The sequence below is a fragment of the Triturus cristatus genome, chromosome 8, assembly GCF_964204655.1.
Source record: "Triturus cristatus chromosome 8, aTriCri1.1, whole genome shotgun sequence".
Taxonomy (NCBI): Eukaryota; Metazoa; Chordata; class Amphibia; order Caudata; family Salamandridae; genus Triturus; species Triturus cristatus.
The window spans coordinates 980,715,279-980,740,179 of record NC_140591.1 but is presented as its reverse complement, the minus strand read 5'-3'; the positions used below and the strand labels follow the sequence as shown (position 1 = coordinate 980,740,179).

Genomic DNA, 24,901 nt, shown 5'->3' with positions numbered 1-24,901 from the left:
TTATAATTTTATGCTAAATAATTGTTAAAATGTGCCTATTTTGCTCTTGTTACCACCCAATATATGCGCCTTTGTTAAAACCAAGTTTGAGGCTGAGAGATTAAATTTAACCAGGATATGTGTATTTCTGTAGGAGAGAATGATATGCCCTTACTGTTATAGACATTATCTAGTGATGGACATGAAAACAAGCAAGCCTTTTATACAGAACATTTTAGAGGTGGCACACTCTCATGGAACACCATGGTAGGCAATTTTTACTAAATGGTCACTTACTGAGATAGTGGAGGCCCAAAGTGAGGAAAATATATTATTCACACTTCTCAGCATGGCCCAATATTGAGAATAAACCACAAACTGGTTATATAAAGTGCCTACAGTTGGAGGATGGCTTGCACATTGTTTGAGACAGATTGATAGGGGATCTATAGGCTCCATACTGCACTCCAGCCATATAATAATTGATGTCCAGCTTTTTGTCCAGACAAGACAAAAAGCGATGTTGAAAAACCTGAATTATTCTCAGGCTAGGCTTCATCATTGTGACATGGCAATCAACATATCCATTTACGTTTTCCATCTTGGTGCTTGTTCACCTTTTATACACCTGGCACAGCCCATGTGTGAGATGGGATCTGTATGAGTTAAAAGAAGTTTGGTGATTTGTAATGATGTATGTATGTGAATGATATATGAGAGGATTACAAAAACTACCTAATTGCACTGATATGTATGTAGACACCACATCCAATACCTTCAACATCAAAATCAAATACCTACTAAATAAGAATCATGGTACTGGAAGTATTATCTGAAGTACTTAAAAAGACTTAAGAGGTCTTACGAGCCACTTAAGGAATGGAAAGAGCTAATTTCTGCACCATGTCAAAACATCACCAAGCCATCCTCTAAACTTCACTTAACTTACTAAGTAACAATTTCAAGTGCATTTATCTGGCCAACACAACTTAAAGAGCACTCTTTGTTGTTGAGCACTCTATTGACGCCTTTTGTCTGTCATCCAAAATTGTTAATAGATCTGTAACCGCATTCACAAGGAATTATAAAATGGATTTCCTCTCAACTGCATAGGAGTTGAACTACGTTACTGTGCTCATTGGTTTATTGGTCTTCCTGCTGTACTTGATAATATTGTGTCAGATGTAATACCTGTGATTTAAGAAATTCCAATTTTTCATTGGCTCTCAGATGTTAAATTTTATTGTTCTGTCCATTCAACATTTATACAGTATTCAATTTTTTTAATTTTGTAAAGGGAAATACTAAAATATGTCAATGTAAAAAAGATATATATAATGTATATAATCTTACCTTAAACATGGCAGCTTGTGGTTCTCCTAGTTCATGAAATGGAGGTTTGCCTGTGGCCATTTCAATAATAGTACAGCCGAGAGACCAAATATCAGCCGGAGCACCATATCCTCGAGGCCCCTTGTCGATGATTTCAGGCGCCATATATTGCAAAGTTCCTGATAAAGCAAAACAGTTAATCCATTTATACTCACATTTTAATAGGCACAGTTATTTAACATAATCACAATAAATATACCTTGCCCAAGAAGCAAAAAATCATAGCTAGAACATGATGTGTTCAGGTATTATTCTCAACACTACAAAAGCCCTCATCCACCCAGTAAGTGGCATGGCTCATCATCCCCCCCACCCCCATAACCCCGGCACCGATCATAATGATCCTGGTGCAATCTTCTCCCTCCATAAGGGAGCTTGCAATATGTTCTTCTTTTTCAGAGATTATATCACGCTGGGTGTCTTACGTTATGTTATGTTATTCTCCACTTGTAGCGCGCTCAGCTACTCAAGAGTATCCCGGCGCGAACCTGAGGGAAACAATGCCAATCATACGAAGATAAATGTCTTAAGCTTCCTTTTGAAGACTGCGAGCTCCTGAGTAAGGCGTAGATCAAGAGGGAGGGCATTCCAGGCCCTGCTGGCCCTTACCACCAGAGAACAGCCTCCCATCCTCTGCAGTTTGTAGCGCAGAATCAGCGCCAGGCCTAAGGAAGCCGAGCGCAAGGTCCGCGCGGGGACATAATGGGAAAAGCGTTTCTGGAGATATAAAGGACCCTGGCCATGAAGGGCACGATGAACCAGAACCAGAGATTTGAATTTTATTCTAGCCGCAACCGGAAGCCAGTGCAGTGAATGAAGATGGGCCGTGACACTCTTCCTGGAAGAGAGACCCAGAAGTAGTCTAGCCGCCGTGTTCTGGACTACCTGCAACTTTTTGATCAGGTAGCCCGGAGAGCCCAAAAAAAGGGAGTTGGCGTAGTCTAGACGGGAGAGAATAAGAGCACAAGTAACTGTGACTCTGGCTGACTGTGGGAGAAGAGGAAAGAATTTCCTAAGAGTTTTAATGAGACCGAAGCAGCAGCCAGCAGTTTTCTTAATATGGGTAGCGAACAGTAGATTCTCCTCGAACCAGACCCCCAAGTACTTAGCAAGCTGTCCTTCAGCGAGAGGTAGAGGAAGCTCTTGAGGCCACAGTTGTTGGCGAAAGTCAGCGGGGAAAGTGCCAAAGAGCAGAACCTCAGATTTCTGCTCATTACATTTGAGCTGAGCATCAGCCAGCCAGGTGAATACTGAGCGAAGGCACTGTTGGGCCGCAAGAGCCGAGCTGGGAGTCTTATCCAAAGTGAAGAGAAGCTGGGTGTCGTCAGCATAGGCCAAAACCTTAGCCCCAAGAGCTTCAGCCAGATGGATCAGAGGCATAACATAAATGTTGAAGAGCAAAGGGCTCAGGGAAGAGCCCTGCGGTACACCCCTGGTGACCGAGTGGGGGGAAGAATAGAAGGGGGGAAGCCAGATCTGCTCGACCCTGCCAGCCAAGAAAGACCTAAGCCAGCCCCATACGGTCCCAGACACGCCAACCTCAGCAAGACGGGTGAGCAGGAGATCGTGCGGGACTGTATCAAAGGCGGCCGAGAGGTCAAGCAGAATCAGAGCAGCTCTACCCCGGCATCCAAGCAAGTCTGAATAGCCTCCACAACCTCGACCAAGACCGTCTCAGTGCAATGTCCCGCACGAAACCCCGATTGCGCTGGGTGCAAGATTGCCTCCTCCTCCACAAAGTCAGACAGTTGTTTATGCACCACCTTCTCACAAACCTTAGCAATGGCTGGCAGTAGGGAGATGGGGCGATAGTTGCCTGGAATAAGCGGGTCAAGAGAGGGTTTTTTAAGTGACGGTAAGATCTTGGCCTGCTTCCAGGCCTGCGGAACCACCTCAGTCTGAAGAGAGAGATTTACAATCAGGGTGACTTCAAGATAAATGCTCTCCGCTACATCCACCAGGAGTCTGGCCGGACAGGCGTCAGCAGGAGACCCAGACTTGAGCCCTCTGAGTAATTTGAGAGTTTCTACAGGGTGGACAGGGCTAAAAGCGGACAGCAGAGTGGGAGGAGCCACCTGTGCTATCTGAGCCCCAGTCTGGGCACCAGTATCAGGAGCGAGCGAAGTCTGGATAGCCACGATTTTATCCCTGAAAAACCTGGACAAGGTATTGCACCAGTCAAAAGAGGAGGGAGTCACACTAGCTTGGGCTAGCGGGGAGATGAAGCTCCGCACTATGGAAAAGATTTCTTTCGAATTGTTCCTGGCCGCATCAATGCGGGCCGCAAAGAAATTACCTTTAGCCACCGAAATAGCACCATAATAGGACCTTTGCATCCTTCTAAGATTGACTTTGGCCAGGGGGCAATAGTTACTCCTCCGCCAAGTGCGTTCCAAAATTTTGCACTCATGTTTGAGCGCTTTTAGGGCAGGAGTGAACCAAGGTCTTGAGGGAGTGACTCTAGTCGGTTTGATTGGGCGGCGAGAGGAGATGGAATTCACTGCACCGGACACCCAACCCGTGAAGTCTGACATACACTCCTCCAGACCTCCCGACAGCACGGGTCTGGCCATGTCCAGAGCCTGCGCAAATTCTAGAGGATCCACTTTCCCCAGAACGGGCATAGCTGAGCTCAGCACCCGAGCATCGGCCCTGGAGACGGACCAGGAGAAGCAGGATATAAAATGATCAGACCATGTCACAGGGAGAGGGTCTGTAACCTGGATAGGGAAGTTGGAACAGATGGGGTCCAATATGTGGCCAGCCCGATGAGTGGGGAGGCCAACGTGCTGCACTAACTGGGCCGTATGAAGAATGTCAAGCATGTCTGCCGCCCCCCCATCCTCCGGCATATCCACATGGAGGTTCAGATCACCCAACACAAGAAAATTGAAGAACCTAACCGCCCTTGAAGTGAGGGTATCTCCCCAGGCCTGAAGAAATGGCCCAGAAGGACCCGGCGGCCGATAGATCAGGGTGGCCCCAATTGTGAAATGGGCTGACAGACGGGCACTAAAGTCAAGAGCCTCGCAACCAGCCCAGTCCTCTGAATTGCCCAGGTGAAGGTCCCATTTATCTTTATATATAACAGCGACCCCCCCTCCCCTTGACCCCTGACGGTCAACTCTAAGAATTCTATAGCCCACCGGCGTAGACAGAGCAACTGTAGGAGCAGAAAAAGGGTCAAGCCAGGTCTCAGTGAGAAACAGCATGTCTAGGGAGCCGTCCTCCAGCAAACAGTAGACATCCTCGTGATGTTTCTTTAGAGAGCGGACATTGATAAGCGCGGCTGAAATATGCACCAAATTATCCCGCTCCTTGAGGCTATGAAGGCCTTTGGAGACGGGGCCACGACCCTCTCCTAGCTGGAAGCCACAAACACTGCACACAACACCTGACCTCTTAGTCACATCCAGGGAATGAGGGGGATGGCAGGCCGCTGGCTCCAGGTCTATGAGGACATCACGAGAGTAAAAGACCCGTGGCGAGAGAACTCCTGACCCTGAGACTTCCATCGAGACTTCCCTGGCGCTGGACGCTGAAGGGACACGGACGGGCGCAGACGGGATTGCCTTAGGCGCGCCATCGGCGCGTCCGCTGTGCGTCCGTTCCACGCGCATTAAATGCGCCCTGGATCGAAAAGGCTAGAGCGCCAACCGGCTGCAAGCAGCAAGATAGCGTCCCGAGGCTGGAGAGGCCCTCCACCCCCTCGAGGGGATCACCACGCCGGTAAGGAAAGAGGATAGAAATAGGAGATGTGCAAATAGGCAAATTAATTTGTTTTTTAAAGTGCGGGTAAGAGGAAATGAGCAGCGAAAATAGCAGCAGTTTTTACGAATACAGTAGGCTTCTAAAATCAATTAAATAAGTTTCATAAAAGCATATCACATTACAGGCACGCAGTAACTTCAAAACGGGTCTCACTGGAAAGCCTAGTAAGCCCTTACGATGAGAGTGTAGGTCTCTGATGAAGGGCACTGGTGCAGAGGGGAATGAGTGTAAATTAAAAATACCTATTGCTGAGCGGTACAGAATTTTTATTGTGTCCCCAATGGTAGAAATAGAAGTGGGTATTAATTTGATCCACAAGGAGCGGTCAACATGTTTCTGCCTATGTAGCCTGATTTATTGAGGTGAAAGGCATTCTTCAGGACCATCCTACCCTCACTGCTAACAACATGTCAGGAAAATAAGATGAATTAGTGAAAAGGAAAGAATTACAACTGGTGGTCTAGAAGTTTCAAAAGATAGATCAGGCTGGTTAGGACAATCTCTTCTCTAGGGATTTATGACTCCATCTCACTGGTCAATTAAGGGATCCAGGTTGCTAGAGTCTCTAGGTACCGGCAAGGAGCACTTCCACGCAAGAGAATTGTGAATATCTTTTTTAAAAGCGACAGTTCAATAGGGGGAGGTCAGAGCCCCTGAGGAGCCTTTTCACTGGATTATAATTTATTTCAGACTACTCTGCAGGGGGATCTGGGACTTCTGCAAAATCTTGCCCTGCATTTTTAATCAAACTAATTGTCTTGTCTTTGAAGATTTATATAGCGCGAACTTGACCCAAAATCAGGTATCAGAGCGCTTTACATGAGCAGTAGTTACGTTACATGAGGAAACATTCATTTTTGTTAGGCACGGGGAGATTAAGTGATTTGCCCAGAATCACAGGATGTTGAGCGTCGTTGCCGAGACTCGAACCTGGTTCCCCAGATTTGAAGTCGACCACCCTAACCGTTAGACTACATCCTGTTCCAGCAAACAATTTGCAGGCTTTGGTCTACAATGTTTATAGGACCACTCCTACTGGCCTAAGTGGCAACATTACTGTGTTGCTTTCCAGTGGGACAAGCGTCCTAGGTGAGCGCCACATACACACTCTAGTATTAAATAGTCCTTTGTAGGTTTATATACGATAACATACAATTTCATCTTGGTCCCAGAAATTATCTTATTTTCTTCACAAATGCTATCATCAGTTCTTAAAACAAGAAAGCACAACCAAGACCTGTTTCATCTCTTGTTCCAGGACCTTTTTAAGGCTGCAAAAGATATATTACAGCCTTCCAGATTTGTTCATATTCTATAATACCAAAGAATGTCACACTAATATATAGTGCAGTGAAATACACACCATTCTTTTCTAACATAAACTCTTCACCCGTTACATAAGATAAAGAAAAAACATAGTATGAACGTTCAAATAGATGCAAATAACTTGAACATTTTGATACATTATATGCTTCTCACTAACGTTCCCTCAGTGTTATTACAATAAGTGAAAAACAAAGTACCCTGAGAAAGGGGCTTAGAGGCCTTTGATATCTATTAACACAAGTATAGAAAGCACGAACATTGTTAAACTATGGGTCAAGCTGCTTTTTTATTCACAAGAATTGATCTGTGTGTCAAACACCAGAAGTAACCTCTTGATTTCCATACTAAAAGACTATACATTTTAATTAGGTCACCAGGTGCCCTCCTGACTAGGTATTTTGAAGGATAATTTGGCCTTGGTAGGGGTGGTTAATAACTATGCCCCTAACATGTTTGTAGCAGGTTTTTTAGTAACATTTTTTAACAGACCTAATTGGAAAAAGAGCATTAGAAGTCAACCATACCTACCTATTGACTCTACTGTATTCCCTACATAATAAATCGACATAAACCTCTAACACTTTACAATATTTAGTACTGTCCTCATTTTTTATCCAACTGTTTGTACACACTCTGTCATTTTGCCTATTGCAAATACAAATTGATATACCCAGATGAGGAATAGTTTAAATTAAATCATTTTATTACGTCCTAAAAATTGATTCTACAATGTTATCTAAATCTTAACAAATTTTAACATGAGCAAGGAGATATAAACTTGACTTTTACATTGTAATTTTCCTAATTTGTCTCTTACAGTTCTAATGTATCTCTTTCCTAGGGATATTGTTTCCAGGTTGGGTTCTCTTTTGCACAAATGTGGCAAGAATTCCAGAGTCACATAATATTTGTATACTGTACAGCATTAACACCTAAAATCTGCTAACGTGCTTTCTGGAACACTTACATTGTGTCAAAGATTGCTTCTCCACAGAGAAAAGTTTGCAGACTTTTCATGATGAATTTTATTGCACCCATAACAACCGGGACTATCTTTTTTGCCTTATCCTGCATTGGAGGTATAACAGTCTTCATCTCCAGGGGTGTTTAGCCAAAATATCGAGTTTTAAATTTTGACCTACAATAATATCGTGTTTTTAATATCGTAGGTACAGAATATCGAAGTCAAGAATATCGACGGACAGAATATCGATCCCAAGGTAAGTAATATCGAAGTTAATAATATCGAAGTAATTAATATCGATGTAAGTAATATCGTAAGTAAAAATTTCGATGTCAATAATATCGATATTTATTTATGTAATGTCATTTAATATGTATTTTATTTGTATGTTAAAGTTTATTGTAATGTATTGTAATACATTTAAAAATAAATGTTTAGAGATTAATAATTATTTTAAATTTAATTTAGCGTTTTAGTATCAGAGCGGGTTGTGGGTTTATAGGGGAATAGGGTGGGAAGTAATTTAATTATAATTAATGAATTAATATGTATTGTTTAATTGGTATTTATGATTAATTAATTGGTAATTAATTAATAATTGGTAATTAATTGATTAATTAATTGTTAATTAATTATTAATTGTAAAATTATTTTATTAATTGGTTAATTATATACATTATAATTAGTTTATTATTAATATTTATTTATTGTTATTGTTAATTAATTAATTGTTAATTAGTAATTAATTGGTGATTTAATTTTATTAAGTGATTAATTGATAATTCAATTAATTATGTGAATTTTTATGTGTAGTGGGTTGTGGGTTTATAGGGGAATAGGGTGGGAAGTAATTTAATTATAATTATTGAATTAATATGTATTGTTTAATTGGTATTTATGATTAATTAATTGGTAATAAATTAATAATTGGTAATTAATTTGATTAATAGATTAATTAATTGTTAATTAATTATTAATTGTAAAATTATTTTATTATTTGGTTAATTATATACATTATAATTAGTTTATTTATAATATTTATTTATTGTTATAGTTAATTAATTGTTAATTAGTAATTAATTGGTGATTTAATTTTATTAAGTGATTAATTTATAATTAAATTAATTATGTGAATTTTTATGTGTAGTGGGTTGTGGGTTTATAGGGGAATAGGGTGGGATGTAATTAAAATAAAATAAATAATGATATATTTTATTTATTTGTAATTATTATTAATTAATTGTTATTAGTTAGTTAAATATAGTAAATATAAATAATGTATTATTGTATTTTATTTGTTGTTATTGCTAATTAATGTATTGTTAATTAATAATTAATAGGTGAATATTTGTAATTTCGTAGTTAATATGTTTTAATTAGTCAATTAATAACTATATTAATTATAAAGAATGTATTATTAATTGTAAATAAGAGATACATTGATATTTAAATCTATTGTGTATTTTGTATGTGTAGTGTGTTGTGTGTTAAAGGGGGAATAGTGTGGGATGTAATTTAAATTTATTTATTTAAATATTTATTTTACATAATTGGTATTTAATAATATATATATTTTTTTTAAACATTGTTAACATGCAATTTTTTTATAAGAAATTATTGAATTGGTTATAATGTTCATAGACTCACTATGCTATCTAGTGCTTTCCCAACTGTTTTACTATCTGGAGTGGGAATAGTAATTTTTACCCCTACGCTATCCAGCGCTTTCCCTACTGTTGCACTCTCTGGAGTTGGAATAGTAATTTTTACCCCTACGCTATCCAGCGCTTTCCCTACTGTTGCACTCTTTGGAGTTGGAATAGTAATTTTTACCCCTACGCTATCCCACCTTTTCTCTACTGTTGCACTGTCTGGAGTGGGAAGAGTAATTTTTACCCTTACGCTATCCAACACTTTCCCTACTATTGCATTTTCTGGAGTGGGAATAGTAAATTTTACCCTTACGCTATCCAACACTTTCCCTACTATTGCACTCTCTGGAGTTGGAATAGTAATTTTTACCCCTACGCTATCCAACGTTTTCCCTACTGTTGCACTCTTTGGAGTTGGAATAGTTATTTTTACCCCTACGCTATCCAACGTTTTCTCTACTGTTGCACTGTCTGGAGTGGGAATAGTAATTTTCACCCTTACGCTATCCAACACTTTCCCTACTATTGCACTCTCTGGAGTGGGAATAGTAAATTTTACCCTTACGCTATCCAACACTTTCCCTACTATTGCACTCTCTGGAGTTGGAATAGTAATTTTTACCCCTACGCTATCCAACGTTTTCCCTACTGTTGCACTCTTTGGAGTTGGAATAGTTATTTGTACCCCTACGCTATCCAACATTTTCCCTACTGTTGCACTGTCTGGAGTGGGAATAGTAATTTTTACCCTTACGCTATCCAACACTTTCCCTACTATTGCACTCTCTGGAGTGGGAATAGTAATTTTTACCATTACGCTATCCAACACTTTCCCTACTATTGCACTCTCTGGAGTTGGAATAGTAATTTTTACCCCTACGCTATCCAACGCTTTCCCAACTGTTGCACTCTTTGGAGTTGGAATAGTAATTTTTACCCCTACGCTATCCAATGTTTTCCCTACTGTTGCACTCTCGGGAGTTGGAATAGTTATTTTTACCCCTACGCTATCCAACATTTTCCTTACTGTTGTTTTTGTTGAAGTTGGACTAGTAGTTTTATTGTGTCTGATATTGAATATGTTTTGTAATATTTTAGCTATTGTAATATATAATTAATAATAACAATTATTCAAATTAAAAATATTGATTATTATTTGCTATATGTAATTATTTAATATGTATTAATGTTATTGTTTTATGTGTATAGATGTATTGGTAATTTAAATAAATATTTAATAATTTATATGTTACTGAAATGATTATTAAAAGTAATTATTAAGTAAGTGTATATATTATATATTATATATATATGTTTAATTAAAGTTTCATTTAATTATATATATTTATTATACATTTTACATATTATTAAATATATTTAATTATGTTTCTTTGATTTATAAGTATTATTTGGTTTATTTTACATATATTTTTAAAGTAAAAAAAAAACGATATTTTTGAATTACGATATTTTTGACATCGATATTAAATTATCGATATTTTTGTACTTACCATGTTGTAGATAGGATGTCGATATTCTTGACCACGATATTTTTGTTGCGATATTTTTGTAGGTCGAATTTTTGTCTTTCGAAATTATGTCATACAATCATCTCCAGGTACATACGTCATCAAGTTTTGTCTTTCAGTATGTAGGGCAAAGTAATTGCTGAGTACTGGGCCCTTTATAGTCACAGCCATTCTTCTAAAACAATGCAAAGTTCTGTGCCAATTTTTTGGCAGGCACAGGACTGCCTTGTTTTATTGTACGTTATATTGCTTCCAAAAGTCAGTCTGGTAATGTAATGTAATAATGCTTACATAATTTCCAGTCAATGAAACCAGCTACATTGCTCTGTCCATATATATTACAATCTTCTAAAATAAATTGTGCATGGGCCCCAGTGGTTCATTTGTAAAAAAAAAAAAAGAATACGTGCTGGGTCTGTCGTCAGAAGGCAGCTTGCACCATCCCATTTTTCCTGTTACCACTACCTAAAACAAAAAACCCACTAACCATGAAAGTGGGGAGAGGATGTAGCGTAATGGCCAGAGCTGCCAACTTCCAAGCTGGGGGCATCAGCTCAACATCCTGTGATTCTGGGCAAATCACTTATTCTCCCCCTAAATGAATGTGTTCTTTACTGGTGCTCATGAAAAGTGCTAGTGTTGATGATTAAGTGCCGGTGCTGAGCACCAGAAACCACTGGCTCAAATAAAGACCTAATGGGCCCCTAGCCGGCCCAAAATGATCTTCCACCGAAACAGTCAGGGAACCTAGGAAAATTATGCTGGAAGGACTTTAGGGCCGTGGAAGAGCATAAAGTGAGATGGTATTACCTGCAACCACTGGTCTAGTCTCACTTTCTTCATTTTACAGAGCAGCAGCTCCCGGATGCAAGGCCAGACTGGTCAGACTCAGCATCAGGCCTTTCCCCAGGAGGCTGGAAGGGTGGGGGCCGGTTTTGTTACTTGATAATAATAAAAGTTCCAAGATAACTCTGGGGATTAGTGTATCTGCTGGAAAGAGATCAGAGTTTTGTCCAGTGGCAATTTTGACTCATCTACCGTAGCGCAGAGGGTTATAATTACTTCTGCAAAGTGCATGTACTATGCAGATCACGGAACAGTAGTATATGTGCTTATGTGGTTAGCTAAATGGTTTACCCCTTTTGTCACAGAGATCATTTTGCTACTGTACAGTTCATAAGTTACAATCGGAATCTAGGTTAGAAAGTTATGTTTTTTTTCCCAGTCTTTCATTATCTTACTTTTTCTAGAAAGGGTTGGTTTGGGTAGTAATATATTTTTATTAGTAATGTCAACCCTAACCACTGTGTCACGTTCTGAATCCCCAGTTTATGCTTCCCCAGGACATACAGTTATAAAACAAAATGCCTACCATTATGGATGACATGTGAATCCTACACTTTAGTCCTTGTACACTGTAAGGACAACATTTACTATGCTTTAAAAATGAACCCAATCTAATATATAATGAAAAATGTGTGGTAGAATGACCCGCTCGCTAAGCACCGTATGGCGGCTGGTCTGACAAAATTTGCCAGGGCTGCTTTGGGTTTCCAGTCCGGCCATGCCCGGATAGCCTTACATCTACAGAGTAAGAACACAAAAATTGATGTCTGGTAGCAGCTCTTATATGTGTGACCTAATACCCAGCACTGCAACAATTCTGAACTTCACTGCCCAACCTACAAGTCCATTGTGAATTGCTGAACCATTTTCCACCATAACGCCACCTGCCTCAGGTTAAGACAACTAAACAAAACGAGTAAGAAGACAAAAAAAACATTTATGAATAGAGAAAGCAAGGACAATACGATAAGCAAAACAATAGCAGTAAGTACATTTAGATCAATCCATTTTACCAGTAAATGTCTCAGTGCATGGGTTTACCCCTGCAAGTCGCTTTGAAGTCCCAAAGTCAGATATTTTCACCACGCCACTGTACGTGTTCACAAGAACATTGTCTCCCTGTGAAATGAGAAGACAGATGTTTGTTCATATTATTCAACCTGAAGATATAATGTAGACCTACTATTTAAGTGTACATTGAGCAAATCCTTTCCTAAAAAGAATTTTCTAAAAAGCATTATTTCACCTAAAGGCCATAAAAAATGGTATTGTAAATAGCGATTATCTGGAGACAGTAAAGAAACAGTAACTACAGGGCTTTAAGTGAGGGGGGTCTGTGGGGGTCTGAGCCCCCCAGTTTTTTGGGGGGGCCTCGAAAGGGGTATCTAGGGGGCTCTATTTTTGGGCCTCAAAGGTCAAAGGTAGGGTAACATGTTTACCTGCATATCTTCCCATAACGGCAAGATAGACATATGGAATCTGGTATCCCTGAACTCAGAATTTAATAACACATCCTTTAGTGAAGATGGTTTTTAAATTCTAAGTTTGGAAATAGCACTTTTAGAACGTGGCTATTTTCCTGTTCAACCGTTCTGTGTGTCTTTGCCTGGTTGTGTATTGACTGTCTGGTTTGTGAGTGACAGGGGCTGGGGGTGGCTGTAGGAGGTTGGGTGAGTCAGCACTAGGCTGAATAGCCCCATATACATGTAGAGTGGTGGGGAGGAGTAGCACCTGGGTCTCAATAGGGCTGTGCCTGCCTGCCACAATGCTGGCTCCACCTCCTGCGGTGTGTCTGAAGTCCCTAGCCCACACTCACAAATGAAGAAGACGTGCACTGGCAGAGTGCAGAGTGCACCCAGAACTGGTTTAGACTGGGTCCAGGACCCCTCACACAAGAAGAAGAAAGACTTTTGGGGTATAAAAGTAGGACTGGAGCCCCAGTAAAATTAGATTAGGAAACTTCGTAATCAAGAAGGAATCCCTGCCAAAAGAAGAACAGCTAGGAAGACTGGGGAAAAGTGCTGCCATTGCCGAGTGTCTGGGAGCTGACCTACAGTTGCTGTGATTGCTGAGGAAGAGGACCAAGGGACTGTCTGCTGTGTGCTGTGTCCCCCTTACTCTGCCTCAAGTGTGATCTGCCCCAGGATCATGTCCCTCGCGCTCTGTGCGGATTAACGCACCGCTGAGGAGCGCCTGCTTTGCCCCCGAGCGCTGTGTGTGCATTGACTCCACCACCGCCCCTCGAGCTGTTTTGTGTGCCCGAGGCCGGGTTCGCCGCTCTGAGAAGGAGTCTGGAAAACACCCTGCCGGTATTCACCACCGCTGGCCCGGGATTGGTCACAGCACCGAGGGTTTCGCCCAGCAACGCGGAGGTTCGTCAGGCGGAGCTACATTGAGTCTGGAGAGGCGCGAGGCGTCCCCTAGCAACCGGGGTTCCCTGGCGCTCGTCATCGAGGAAAGGAGCTGAACCTGAGGCCGAGGCACGTCCCACCGGCGAAAGCGGCTTCACCGGAGATCAGCGCGGACCGCAGAACCCTCTTCACATCCTAAGGTAACCGGCTCCAACACGTGACCGGAGTTTGCACAGGGGGGGAGATTGTGATCACACTCGCTACCGGCGGGCCGCCGCAGGGGTGATTGAAGCTTGGTGACTTGACTATGGCAATCATGGGGGTGATTTAAGAAAGCACTATTTTTGTAATTTGAGAAAGCGTTATTTTTGTGATTGGGAAAACGCTACTTTAAAAAAAAAACTTTATTTAGCATTTTAACAGTAAACAATACAATACATTCGTAGTATAGCAGTCATGTACGCAAATGACGATGTTGTTTTACAGCTTACAGTTAATTGCATTTTCATCGCATTTATGTGAAGGGAAATATACAAAATTTCTTATCGCCTACACATTAGCCAATCTCTAATTACACATTCGTTGCCCCAACTAATCCGTTGTAGTGTAATAAGAAGGTGTTTTACAGTTGTGATATATGGGAAAAGGCTACTTTGGGTGATTCTCTGACTCCACAAGTGCAGCTGGGGCATTTTTGAAAAACATCTCAGTCACATTAGTTTTGAAATAACGTTCCACACGCTAGGAGCTAGTTTGTCACCTGAATTAAGGTGTAGGTACTGTAACTACACCTTAATTCAGGTGACAAACTAGTAGATCTGCAGCATTCCTGACAAATATAACACTTCATCAGGCTGTGTATGAAAATAGGACTTTAAAAAAATCACACACAGCTTGCATTGTGATAAAACTTATGAATTCCAGTCTGTGCACCTGTAGTTCACATGGAAAATTCTAGCCAGCCCCACCGGGTTTAATGTCACCCTGTGGCACTAGGCTTTTCTATTATATCTCTCACCCCCTGTCAAGGACACTGAAAATAAAAGCCAAGTCGAGTTCACATATTCCGGATCTTAAAAAATAATCAGCATCATCAACATGCAGCATGTAATGCAATGTGTACTATACCTGCATCCTGCTGTGCGTGTTTTTAATAGAAGTTATACATGGGACACACAAAGGCACGTGAGGGAGATTTGGAGATAGAAAAGAGATGTAAACTAGGGTATTTTTAGGCTCCATTTTGGAAGCTTCTGGGCCTAAGGAACAGCTATTGAATTGCTGCGTTTACCTTTGCCATCTATCGCATAGGTGTTAAAGGCATGAAGTCGGTGAAGAGAGAGGAGGGGTAGAAACAGCCATATGTCAGCTTCACTTCTAAAACAACACTATGTCTTGCTGGTGCCTCTAAAAGGCTATTAATGTCAATTCCCAGTTGAAGCAATGATAGGCTCATGTCTCAGAAAAGCCACCAGGCCAATGGTCTGGGCAGCCAAGTGTCTTCTCAGCACATCAAAAACCTGGGATAGAGTCTGCCTCCTATCATTGTGATGCCTCTAGCTTGTTCAATTGAGGTGCAGTTGGTTTAAGGTAATACATACAACATCTTTCTGTAATGGGGCTAATGAGCATAAAATACTACTTTTTCTTGAAGAGAGGCATGGAAAGGTTAGGCACTCACACATAAAGCTTACAAAATGTCCCCAAAAATGTGTTGCCGAAGCTCTCCCATCCAAACATCTGTGCTACAAAAGTCTCAAATTGCTACTAGTGATAGAGGTGTGCATGCTAGAGCAGTTTGCAGATGGACATTTGGTGATGGAGATGTTTGTAAATATTTGTATAGAGAATGGGTGTGGGATATGAGTACTGGCATGAACAATGTAAGAATTTGGGCTACTGGTTCAAGGGGGCGAAACCCTACTACATTGTACTAAGAACAATCTTAGTACAATGCTATGTATGATGTACTGAAAGACACATCAAATCAACAGCAACCACAATCCTTGTCATGGTAAATTTATAAGCAAACCCCAAATTAATCTGTGATCAACCCCCTGGTAGTTTGGCACAGAGCAGTCAAGATTAACTTAGAGATAATGTGTACAGTATTTATGCAGCACTTCCAACAGTAATAAAGGGAAAACACAACACAAGAAAAATCCCACAGCAATTTAGAAAAATAGAGTACAATTTAATTGATAAATCAAGATCAAAACAACAAAAATCCAATCAGTAGAACCGGAGATATGAAATAATAAAGATTTAAGAGAAAATAGCAACAAAAAGCACAAAGTGCCAAATGTGAATATCTGGTCGCTCTAGGCACAAGTCATCCAGTTAGGCCTGCTGAACAAGAATACCTTAAATCCCGGTTGTGGAGCATTGCGGAGTTCTGCGTCCAGGATGTGTCACGCACCAGTGATTCCTGGAAGCTTCAAAGCTGTGATGCAACATCCTGTGTCATTGTCAAAGATGGTGTCGACAAAGGGCTATTGAGCTGAAGTCCTGCATCGAGATGCGCTGCACACAGGATAGTTCTGAGGAAGGTGCGGGGCTTGCAATGCAGTATCTTGCGTTGTTGTCGAGGATGCTGTAGAATAGGAGCCTGCGATGCAAAAGCCTGCATTGAGGATGCCTCACTCAGCGGCGCTTCCTGGAAGTCTGAGGGTGGGGATGCAAAGTCCTTGCATCAGGGGAGATTCACGCAGCAGGGGTGATGCCTCAGTTCTGATCGGGGTTGCACCGGACAGCAGAGGAGATGCATCTGTTCTACTAAAAACCACGGATGAGCTGGCAGACCACCTTCAGACTCACTTCCAAGGGTCCAGGACTAGGGTGGCACCACCTGGCAGAGTAGAACTCACAGATGGCAGAGTCCAGGCGCTGGGTTTAAGGTTGTTGGAGCGTTCTGTCTCTGAGGCTCTAGACAGGAGACCACCCAACTAGACCTTGGGGTTATTTTGGGGTCCTGGATTCAACATATGCAGGTCCAGTCCTTCTCACCCAGGCAAGTGGGCCGCAGGCGGCAGGTCAGCACAGGAGGCCAGAAGTCCTTCATAGTAGCAGTCCATAAGAGTGGAAATCCTTTCAGCAGCACATCAGTGCTATTTGGGTCTAAGGGTAAAAAATGTATAACTTGTACCCACTTTGAAGTGGAGGAAGCTCTCTAGAGGTTTCCACCCCGAGGTGGCAGGCATCCCCTTCCTCCCTGTCTGAGGTCACAATAGACTAGTGATAAATCTTTTGTGAGAGTGCTCAGGCAGACTTTTATGATGCGCAAGTGCGGTCGGTGACAGCTCCTCATGTCATTAACTCAAAGCAGCCCATCCTGCCAACATCTGTCTTCCCTTTGTCTCACTGTCTGGGATCAATACACAAAGACCAACTGCCAGCTACACCTACTCATGTGACCCAGGAACAGGTTGCAGGTAACAAATGGTTAGGTCAAGAAAATGCCAAATTTCCAAAAAGTGGCATTTTCAGAATTGTGACTAAAAATCTGACTTTACTATTGAAGAGTGCACCAACCTTGATCTGTTGAGCTTCTCCCAATCAGAAGTTACAGCGTATTAAATGGAATAAAATAACTTCAATGTTTTCCAATGGGAGAGGTAAGCCTGACAGTAGTATAAAACAAATTTAGGAGTTTTTCACTACCAGGACATGTAAAACTTAAAAGTGCATTTCCAACTTTTTAAATACACTTCACCCTGTCCTATGGGCTATTTAAAGTCTACCCTAGGAGTAAATTATAAGTATTGAAAATGGAAGTCTTAGCCCTGGCAAGAGGTTTGTTTGCCAGGTTGACATGGCAGTTTAATAACTGCACACACAGGCTACATTGGCAGGTCTGAGGCATGTTTATAGGGCTACTCAAGTGGGTGGCTCAATCAGTACTGCAGGCCTACTAGTAGCATTCAATTTGCAGGTCCTAAGCACATGCAGTACCACTTTACTAGGGACTTACAAGTAAATTAAACATGGCAATTGAGTGTAAGTCAATTCTACCATGTTTAGAGGAGAGAGCACAATCACTTTAGCACTGGTTATCAGTTTGCATTGTTCAGCATTCAGTCCATCATCTGTTCTTTTTGCTTTTGTTGCCCCAAGTGGAAGGGTATGCTCAGACATGGTTCTTGTTCTTACTCTGCCACTGGATTCAGGCTGGACTGACTGATGAGGGGCGATACCCCAAAACTGGTTGCTTGTTCTTGGTCCAGGGAGGACCTGGCATGGCAGTTTGGGCTAGACTGATTCCATGAGGAGAAAGGTCGAGACTGATTTGCATATGGCTGGGTCCAAATTGGGTTGGCCTGGTGAGCAAAAAAAATGGATTGAACCCAGATCTGTGACTGGGTGTGAATGTTTGCATTGTTCAGCATTCCGTCCATCAACTGGTCTTTTTGCTTTTGTTACCCTTAGTAGGAAGGGTATTTCCAGACGTGTGTCCCGAGCTCACTGTGTCACTGGATTCAGGTTTACCTGGCTGATGAGGGGTGATACCCCAATACCAGTCTCAGAATGCTTGTTTCTGGTCCAGGGAGGACCTGGGATGGTAGTGCGGGCTGGACTGTTCCCATAAGGAGCATGGTCAAGACTGATTTAGATATGGCTGGGTCCAAACTGGGTTGGTGTGGTGAGCCAAAAAACAATCCATTAATCCCAGGTCTGTGACTGGGGGTGAATATTTGCATTGTTCAGCATTCTGCCCATCATCTGTTCTTTTTGCTTTTCTCTCATATGATTGACCTGCCACAACCCAATTAACTTTTCAATGGGAGTAGCCAACTCTGCTTGACATGTCTGTCTTTCATAGCCCTACCAGCAATTTTTACACACTGCAGGATGTATTGACAGGTATGTCGATACAACCTCGCAGGCATATTAAATTTTCAACAGCCACTGGCAAACTGAATGTGATGAAGGCCAGATTATATGCCATAGTTGGATTTCCCATTGTTGCTGGTGCAACTGGTCCCAACCAAGGCCCGAGAATTTATGTACTGCTAATGTAAGATACAACATATAGGCGGAATGTGAATCTCTGAAGCCAACATGAAAATACTCCAGGGTTGGGCCATGTTCATTGGTTCAACCCATGATGCAGAACAGCTCCATTTCATGCCTAAGGGTGGCTTTCCACCCTAACAGTGCACAGTTGCATGGTCAGTGAACATTCAACGACCATGAGTGAAGTTTAAGGTGGCATATTAGTGCTAACAGGACCAGTTTATCACCCTCATCAATAGGACAACAGGCAATCATTTTCTATTGTGCAGCATTAATGGAATATCTTTGAGCAAACTATGTGAATCAGGTGCCTGCAAGGTGGCTGATAGGATGGAAAATACATGGCACTGCCATACCCCATGTTAAACCAAGAGGCAGGGATACATAAATGCATCATATGAGCAACACATGACTACCATAATATGAACAATGCATCCTATAGAGTAAACGTTCACAACCTAAGAACAATCTTAGTACAATGCTATGTATGATGCACTGAAAGACACATCAAATCATGTACAACAAAGTCACTTCTTACTCAAACATGTTAAATAAATGCATAATCTGACTATATGTTAATTTCACACCATATTTATGGATCATCCATAAGTTTGCCTCAACATATTTGAGGCCCTGCCTCAAAACCTCATGAGCATCACCAAACTCTTTCATCATAGGCCACTCTATAATGCCAAATTCTAGTACAACCAACAGAGTAGCCTCTTACATGTCCAACTGGAAGTGTAGTGTACTTGGCACTTATCATAAGTGAGCAACCAACCAATGTGCATTAAGTGTATATGACTAAGGCAAAAACCAATGCTCAAAAGCACCCATTGCTGCAAAATAGTTGGTATAAGTGAAGTAGCTAAAGATATTGACTATCCTTCCGGCGCCAACTGGCGAAATTAATTTGTGGGTTGTATTGAGTTTGGCAGATTCGAGACATCTGGAAAAATTTTGAGTAATGTCCTCGCCATCCTTCTTTGGCCCTGACTATGAGAGGGTTGAAGGAGCAGGTGCTATTTATCGCACATGATAAAATCCGACTCCTGGGGTTTCTGGATTTATCAGGTATGATGAATAGCATCTATTTAGATGTTTTGAGTGAAGGAAATGCAGGTTTCGTTGTTAACCACTGCATGTTAGGGTAAATAAAGTGCTCTTTTCCCCCTGTTCGATTCTGACAGGTTTGACCAGTTGAAGTTAAACGAAGGGTGAAGAGATAGATAACAAATCTTTATTCGGTTTTAAAAAAAACAAAAAAGATGCAAGCTCATACATTTTATACATGTTAGATAAGAATCAAATGTACATACACTCCCACACATATCAAAGTATTGTGTATCAATTCAATTAACAGTGCTTGTCATAAAATCTATAAAAAATACAAATCAATTGTAATTATTAAACATTTTACATTCAACCAGTGACGCTATAAAACCATGTTCAAGTATTGATGAAATGTAAATTCAAATCATAAATTAATTAAGTGCAGGTGCAACGAAAGTACATTGTACTCTTGCCAGTGTTAATAAAATTAATGAGTGAAGCAAGGGCCATACTAAGAACTATAATGCTATATTATGTTAAAAAAATCACTACCTTAACACTATGCTCTAAGGGAGCCTCCCTTCATTGGTTGTCAAGCAGACATGAAACCTGTAAGGTTACTGTTTGCAAGGAAGTATAAGTCAGGTCAGCAAGAGTATGCACATAAATATATTTAATTACCCATAATCTTCCTTGCCTTAACCAATGATGCAATGTACCTATAAACTGTATGACATACCATATCTGTTTGTAGTAGTTGTAGATATAGCAGGGCAGGTCTGCATTGTTTAATATTTAGGCTCCTGAGCAGGGGAACAATTAATACCTTCCAGTTCTTTTTGTACAGTCCACAGAAAAAGAAGAAATGCAACTGCGATTGGGCAGAAGTTGAATCTCATGGAGACACTGTGAGATCCCATTCACAACTAGGTGCCGAAGGATAGGCGACCAATAAGTGTGATACACTAAGACTAAATCTAAATAAATAGTAATGATTTGAGCTAGGAATGGTGAGCAAGTACGGTTCCAAATGCCTAGATGTTACTAGCAAGCCATAAAGTTTGACTGATCATTTACTGAGCTTCCCCTCTTCTCTTTTCCTCATCATAAGATTAATCCATTCCTTCTTGACCGTGGCTTTCATATTCATTGTAGTGCTCGTGGGGTTGTTAAAAAGATCTTATTTCCCTATCATATTAAGTTTTACTTTAATGTATTTGAACCAGGGAATGCTGTCTGCCTTGTCTGGCTGCAGCCAATCATTAATTACTGCTTTGGTTATTACCACTTTCGGGCGGTTCCAGACTGAAACCCATAACATAAGCGGGGTTACCTGGACATGGTTGCCTACATAATCAAAGCCCAGTTCTTCATGACAAATGGATGCAGGTACAGACATAGGTAGCCATAACAATTTCCATACAAATTTGTTTTCAGCGACCAACAGTTTTGACGGCTCCTGCATTCCCCAGATCCCTGCTCGATAGGTGGCTGCTGAGACACATCTGGCCTTGTAAATGTTGAGCAGTGCACCCATGGGTGAGGATCCTAGTTTTTTTTAACATTTATGGATAGCACCAACATTTGGTCGAATTGGACACATCTAACCCCGCCCAGATGTTTCCAGTTGCATTCCCTATCAAAGGGTAGCCCAAAGTATGTGATTGTGCTCACTGTGCTTTATCTTGTGTCTTGTATGTGAAATGATCTCGAGTTTCCTTTGGGGCCATCGCATATCATGGTAAAGGATTTTGTTTTATTAGTGTGCAACCCTATGGATCCCATGGATGCCACAAACCCCTCTAGGCGCCTCTGGAGACCCACCCCTGCTCTTGACATAGGAACGCAGTAATCTGCGTGCATTAACACAAGGATGGGTCTTGTCCCTGCCCTTGGTGGGTCAGCCACAATCTCTCCTAGATGATTCTCCAGGCCGTTAATATAAATACTAAAAAGAAATGGGGGGAGGACACAGACTTGACGTACTCCCTTCCTTATGTTAATCGTAGGGGTGCACTCCAGTTAGGGCCGTACCTAACACATCCCCCCATATCCTTGTGCAATTTGTTTAACAAAGGGTGAAGTATTTAATGCATCCCATAATTACCAGGTGTGGTAAATACCACACAACTTGAAATTCTGACCCCTGTGTAGACAGGGATTCACCGATCACTTAGATTCATAGCCTAGGATTGTATACCAATGTATATACTCTAGAAAGAGGGAACAGGCAGCTGCCAACTATTGGTGAATATCCTGTATATGCCACAATCTAAACAAGCCAAGCCCCATTTTCTCTCTTAGACACTTTCAGTTAAACAGGAGGAATGTGGAGTGTGTTAAACAGATACGAGACCTTCTCAAAGGATGTAAGTATTTTTCATGATTTCTCGGACCAAGGAGACCATACCAGAACACCCATTGAAATTGACTTTAGCTAATTTCCATAGTTTCCGAAGAACAAAGCTGCCCACTATGCTAAAATGAAAACTCGAGTAAATCTGATACACAATATATTCCGATATTTACGGAAAAAAGTTTGTTCACAAGTAAATAGTGTCTCACATTAAGGGAAAAGTAAATTTTTATACACGGAAAATGGCAATGGGCTAAAGTCACAAAAGAGCAGTGCAAATAACTTGCTGTGAGCTTAGTGAGTCCCACGGGTGGGGTGGGGGGTTATTCATTGGATTCACTACATTTCATTTGTAGTCCATACTGTGCCCAAATGTTACCATGTCCTGATGATGACCCTCCAATCTATTTGATAGGGCTGCAACTTTTACAGCCAGACTAAGGAAGCTTCTAAGATATTGACTACTCGATTGTATCTGGGTTGATCGGCTACATACATTTTTGTACATACACACACACACACACACACACACACACACATGCACACACATTTTATTACTTTGCCACTTACTCAATGTGTGATCAAATAAGAGCACAAAAAATGTATGAAAATGCTTACTTATGAATAATCTTTTTCCCCGTGATATTTGAATATATGTCGGCTGGGCTTCCTGATTTTATCATATCAAGGATGTGTTTTGAGAATTATTTCATCTAAACAAAATCATTAATGCGTATGTTAAATCAGTCCATTGTGAATCGCTGTATTTATACGGCTAGTTCCTAAACTTGCTTAGAAACCACTCAGTTTTGCCTTGTGAAGTTGAAACAAACAATCTTACAGAGTGTGAGTCCTGAATAATTCCTGAAACCTCCAGTTGCGTCATGTGCAATGTTTTTCCTTTCATGTGAGCCATAGTTCCTCTGCAGCACTTAATGTTAGAGCCCTTAGAAGGTTTATCATGGCTATTTGATCCTAGCATAAAAAATGTGAGCACACTGACAGAGTTAAAAGGACAATAATACATAAGCAATAAGGTGAACCATTTCGAATAATTCAAACACACACATATATTTATATATATATATTTGAAGACTTGGCTAACCTTTATGTCTCTATGTACAATTTGGTTCTCGTGGAGATATTTCAGGCCCTCTAGGATTTGCTTAGTGTAGAACTTTATCGTAGGTTCTTTCATTGGGCCCCATTTTGATCTCAGCAGTACAGAAAGGCTACCTAAATGTAAGAAGAAAAGACATTTATGTGTATGCGAAACTACGATGCATAGTATGGAAGAAACAACAGAGTTTGCAAAATCTTTCATAGGACAAAGTAAACATTATAACATGATGTTATAAAACATGTCCTAAATACACAGTGATTCTGCATCAGAATTGGATAATCGATGAGTAAGATATGATTCAGTCCATCTAATTTGCTGTCCATGATTTGAGAAGAATAAGGTGCAGTGTCAGATACAGGGTAGTCATGCCAAGACTCTTGCAAAGGTGATAAATACCTATGTAGTGTCTGACTCTTTCAAAAACAAATATAAGATGTTTTCAGGGTTATCATGATAAATCATGAATAGAGTCACAATTTAGTCCCATGGTGCTGGATCACTTGTAATCCACATTGTCCTTGGCTTGGGGGTGGCAGTTCTCTCTCGAAATTCAAGAGGAAGCCAGTAATTGAGTTTGTCTTCTTTTCTCCAGCGAAAAAGAGTGGGTCATGAAGGGCATAGGGAGAGAAGAATAAAACACAACACCCAACTTCCAGGTTGCAGAGCAGAATGGCAGCTGCGTGCTAAATTAGATCCTTTGCGACCACCACAATCCTGTTTAATCCTACACCCTTTCCAGTTGGTGGATATCCTGCACAGTTTCTGAATGGCAACATTGGTGGGTTGTTACAGATTTGGCTGGTGGCGACCTATGGAGCAGGCTCTGAGCGCCCTCCTTCCTGAAAGGTGTGTTTGCTAGACGAATGGCACTAGATTTAGCACGTTGTCCTGAACACACAGCACCTTGAGCCTGCTCAGTTCTGGTAACACTGGGGCCCCCTTCCGTTCTTCGCCGGTTAGGCCACTCCGACCATCGCCAGTACGCTCGGGCCCCTGCCCTAATGCTCTGACAATCCTGCTCCCTCAAGAAATCTCACTATTGGATACATCTGGATCAACCCCAGCTTCTCCACATCGCTTCTGTGAACTAGTAGTGCTCCACCCTAGCCAGCATGGCAGGCCCTGGCCTAACCGCTACTGGGGAAAACTCGTATACTCTGGTTTACCCCCTAACCTCTCTAAATACGCAGAAAAATCCTTCAAGCACGACACCCTTGAGTCATTGATCTCTGACCTGTGATACAGTACGGACAATGGCACAATCATTAATGAGCTCATCTTCTACTCCAGAAGAACCTCCTCTTGGCGCAAAACCCTTGCGCACCTCCTCTAGGTACGTGAAACCAGGAACATTCCATACGGCACTAAGCTCACTATAACGCCCTCCACAATCCTGCAAGCTGACCTCACCATCACCCTCTATAAAAACGGCATCGTCCTGATACAAGCTACAACTAAAAACCTTAATAAATTTGCAGACCTTTTTTCCCTACTCAGAAACCACATGCATGTCTCTCGCAGGGTATCCAACACCGGCCCCGTCGAC

The 24,901-nt window shown here is 41.3% G+C and overlaps 1 protein-coding gene across 1 annotated transcript in view; it reads right to left on the bottom strand.

Moving 5' to 3' along the window:
* MAP3K15 (mitogen-activated protein kinase kinase kinase 15) overlaps window positions 1-24,901 on the bottom strand; it is a 1,172,574-nt gene that overhangs the window by 258,994 nt on the left and 888,679 nt on the right. Inside the window, exons 17-19 of the mRNA XM_085622522.1 lie at window positions 23,338-23,468; window positions 12,473-12,578; window positions 1,333-1,490 (exon numbers count right to left, since the gene is read on the bottom strand). Of these exons, the coding sequence (XP_085478648.1) occupies window positions 1,333-1,490; window positions 12,473-12,578; window positions 23,338-23,468 (395 nt within the window). The remainder of the gene's footprint in view (window positions 1-1,332; window positions 1,491-12,472; window positions 12,579-23,337; window positions 23,469-24,901) is intronic.